We start from the raw sequence: 4,307 nt of genomic DNA, 5'->3' as shown, positions 1-4,307 counted from the left end.
GGCTTGTGGGCTTGTATATCGGCTATTTTCGACGTATAGCCTATGGGTTAAAGTGGGAAAATTATTTTGATAATATTAAAGGTCCAACATTTTTATGAAAACGGTTGCTAAAATAAAAATTATTAAAAAAAAAATTTGTGCAAAATCTTGACTATTGTGCCATTAACTAATTTTGGTTGGAACCCCCTGCATCCCCCATCAAGGAGGGGGGTCCCGGCCCGGACCACACTTGCCTTGGAATGAGCTGCGTGCGGATAGTAACACGGGGGCTTTGAGACCACGCGAGCGACCGTCCTACAGGTGGGCAGCCTCCCTAAGCACGCAGTTGGAAATACAAGCAGAGCGAAGAGAAGCACTGCTGCGTGCAGCCCGACACACAGGGACCTCCTCGCTCCTATAAACTCCTATCTGGGGTGGAATGATGATGAGCTGACCCGGAGAGAGGACGGATTACGGGACCAAACATCTTCAGCATACGACGCAGAACTTAAAAAAATAACTCAATGCCGCTGGTCCTGGACCTTCTGATGTTTGGGAGAAAATCACACACTTTTTGAGGCTTTAAGGATGTTCTTCCTAGATAGGACTCTCTCATCTCTCGTGTTGGGAATAACGTGTCTGGCCGTCTTCTGCTGCGACTTCACCCAGGGCTCTGAAGACGACTTCTCAGGTTGGAAAGAAAGCTGCTTTCTTTTTGGAGTTTTTGAAAAGCAACAGTTATAAATGCGTGATTGATTGATTGATTGATTGATTGATTGATCAGCGCCAAGTTTTTTTTGTGCAGACGTTACGTAGGATACGCATCAGTCGCAGAAGTTTACTAGTTGTTGTGCATTGGGGGGAGATCCAGACCCGTGCCGCTGACATGCTGCAGCATGCAGACCGCTTGCTTCATAAATCACATAGAACATCAGTGGTGGAACAAGTAGGCTACTCAGATATATATTACTTGAGTAAAAGTAGCAATACCACACAAAGTAGAAATACTCCGTTACAAGTAAAAGGCATGTGTTCAAAATGTTACTTGAGTAAAAGTACAAAAGTATTGGCATCAAAATATACTTAAAGTACCAAAACTAAAAGTGCTAACATATTTGAAAATAGCAGATCTACAAGCTCACAATTGTGAGAATATTTGCCTTTGAGATGTAGTGGAGTAAGTCAAAGTGAAAATTGGAAAATAGGCTACTCCCCCAAAAATACTTAAGTACAGTACTTGAGTAAATGTACTTAATTACTTTCCACCACTGTCAAATAGAACATACTAGGTAGTTTAACACGAGTAAATGAACTACAAAGAAATTTGGCCAGTGGTGTTAGAATTAGCAGAGAATTGACCCACAGGCAAAAAACGCACATCAAAGAACAGCTTTCCACTTTAGTTAGTGCTTCAGGGTTATCACTTATTGCGTTTACTCAGTAATTTCTGACACAGAACGCATAACTTATTGATGAGAGACGGAGATAAAGGCGTGGGATATTGTAGTTAATGTGTTACTACTACAGATAAATCCTCGACCAGTTCGTAACTAACTTATCATACCGTTTTATGGCCCAACAGAGATGAAAACATGTGCGAAGTCACTGTATAATGCGTGAAATGTTTCCGTATATCTTCACATCATGCCATGGATTACATGGCTTTTTTCACAGCCATCACATTCACTTGGATCTTGGGAAAGGGAATTAATAGAGCAAGGCAAGCCGTATTGAATGAATGCTTGGAGAGATGGCCCCATATAGCCTTTTCCTTATAGTTTGTTTCCCTCCAGATGATGAATGGATATGGTATGAGGATCTAGAGAGCAGAGACAGGGTAGGTCTAGTAAGTAGACCAATTCCATAACACACAGACTAGGTGTTATGGTAGAAATGAAACCTTCTCTCTCCATCTCTACAAGGAGCCCATATAGGCAAGCCTCAAGGGTTTGTTTACAATGTCATAAACCAAGAAGGGAGCTTTGTGTCGATGTTAATTGGCCCTAATGGGACTAATGGATTGAAATGAGCAGACTAACACTGGGTAGGGAAAGGTGCTAATAAGCACATTAAGCAGATGGTTGTGTGTGTGTGTGTGTGTGTTTGTGTGTGTGTGTGTGTGTGTGTGTGTGTGTGTGTGTGTGTGTGTGTGTGTGTGTGTGTGAGTGTGTGTGTGTGTGTGTGTGTGTGTGTGTGTGTGTGTGTGTGTGTGTGTGTGTGTGTGTGTGTGTGTGTGTGTGTGTGTGTGTGTGTGTGTGTGTGTGTGTGTGAGTGTGTGTTGGGGGGGGGTGTCTTTCCACAGAAAGAAAGGGTGGGAAAGAATAACAATGACACAATTTTCTGCTGACATAATTATACTGACATATGCATGACCAAAATATTCAGACTTTGGGGGAATTATGTACCACTTCACTAAACAGTCTTTGTAGATCTGTAATCTTCCACTTTATATTAGGGTAAACACAGCATATATTTATTTCAATATTTTCATGTCAATCATTTGTACTGTTATGGATATTGAAAATGACACTTACTTATTCACTAGCTTCTGCTGCCACTTATCTTGAAGAAGAGCGTTGTTGTCTGCTTCATCTCAAAACTTTAAAGAGCATAAATTCACTTAAAACACTACAAAGCAATTGAATTTAGAGAACAGAAAACCACAAATAAAAGGAACCGTAATAACAGTAATAGCTATAGACACAATGCATATGAAGCAGCATGAGTATCATAGAGCATAGAGGCATCAGCCCCTCTGCATCTTGAACTGGACATTTCAAATGGAATGCAATGGCTATATTTCTCAATTGCAATGAAGTGTACTAATGGAATTTCATTTTCACATGTTAGAAAAGGGGATTGATGCCCTAGAAACCTCTTCAGCAACACCCCGTTAAGCTGGAGCCAAATCTCTAGCATTAACCAATACCATGTAGAATGTGTGTGTGTGTGTGTGTGTGTGTGTGTGTGTGTGTGTGTGTGTGTGTGTGGGTGTGGGTGTGGGTGTGGGTGTGTGTGTGTGTGTGTGTGTGTGTGTGTGTGTGCCTGCGTGTTTTTGGGATATGATCTATGACATGATTAGAAGAATATATTTGATGCATAATTTTTATTTATTTAAATGGGACTGTTAAAAATATTATTTTTCTCCCCAATAATATGTGGGGGCACATATCCCCTCAGTTGCAATGGGCACGATGACATCACTGTTACAACGACTAAGCATAAATTAGGCATTTTATTTGGTCAAAGCTGTTATATGTAGTCATGGTATTTAAAGTTTTTTACATTTTTTTTTCAAAATGAATTTTATGGAATTGTTACCCGAATGTGCTTTACTAGTGTTTGATTTCCATTAGACTGAATAATATTGAGTTGATCAAACGCAACTAATTAGACAACAAGATCAGAGTTGGAACAGGTTTACCAATATCCCAGCTTAGACACGATTGTTGAAACACTATGTTGTAAGCAGGAGTTAATTTGCTTAAATCTCTAGCGCTCAACCTTGCAGCAACATAAACACATTTCCATCATATAAGAGGTCTTTACCTCTGGACCTTTCAATGATTCATTGATAATGCTGTGCGGCTCAGGGGGATGGGGAGCCAACCCCTTTTGTCATAGTAGATATTCCACTGTTTCCCTTATGGTTCCTAAATTCACAATTCTAAAGTCATATGAAGCATATGCATGAAAGATTGAATGTGAAGGAGGACATCGAGTCTCCGGATGCAGTTTGGGGTTTTCAACAGCATCCCTTGAGCAAGCAGCATGGTTTTGCAAAACTGCTGACTAAGCATCCTTTCTGATGAATTAAGAAAGAATTCCTCAGGGACAAAGGAGGAGCTTCAGTCCCTGCATTCTTGGCCAGCTGGAGTCTCCCTGGAGACCAAGGGCCAGTCTTTTGACTGACAGCCGCTGCCAGGCTGCAGGGGTGACAGAAGTGGCTGGTTTAGATGCAGCATCTGTCAGTCACCCATCGAAAGATCATGGGTGCAGTGATGCTAAACAGGCAGGCACTGAACCGTTCCAACCAGAGAAACAACCAACTGTTGCATTGCAAAGAAATGTTTATGACAATGGCCGCTAATTAAATACTGTAGCATCACATGTTGCTTTACCGCAGAAATTTCATGTATTATCCCAGGTTACATTTTGGTTGGGCTTTGTTTGGCTCACACTCACAGGCAACCAGCGGGTAACTTAAAGTTAAAACAAGGTTCACATTTCATCAGAAGATTTGAGCTTGCAGCCGAAATGAAAACAAACTCTGTTGGTGGGTAATTTAATTCTGTCCCTGACTCTGTTATCATCTCCTATTATTCCAA

The 4,307-nt window shown here is 41.0% G+C and overlaps 1 protein-coding gene across 1 annotated transcript in view; it reads left to right on the top strand.

Annotated features, from left to right (window-relative positions):
* Nucleotides 1–350: 350 nt before the first annotated feature.
* Nucleotides 351–4,307, top strand: part of eva1aa (eva-1 homolog A, regulator of programmed cell death a) — a 93,612-nt gene continuing 89,655 nt past the window's right edge. The window contains exon 1 of the mRNA XM_080453033.1: nucleotides 351–670. Within this exon, the coding sequence (XP_080309159.1) occupies nucleotides 568–670 (103 nt within the window). The 5' untranslated portion in view covers nucleotides 351–567. The remainder of the gene's footprint in view (nucleotides 671–4,307) is intronic.

Source organism: Gymnoscopelus braueri, assembly GCF_963280865.1.
Source record: "Gymnoscopelus braueri genome assembly, chromosome: 16".
NCBI lineage: Eukaryota > Metazoa > Chordata > Actinopteri > Myctophiformes > Myctophidae > Gymnoscopelus > Gymnoscopelus braueri.
The sequence above is the reverse complement of the archived record's forward strand: the minus strand, read 5'-3'. Positions and strand labels throughout refer to the sequence as shown.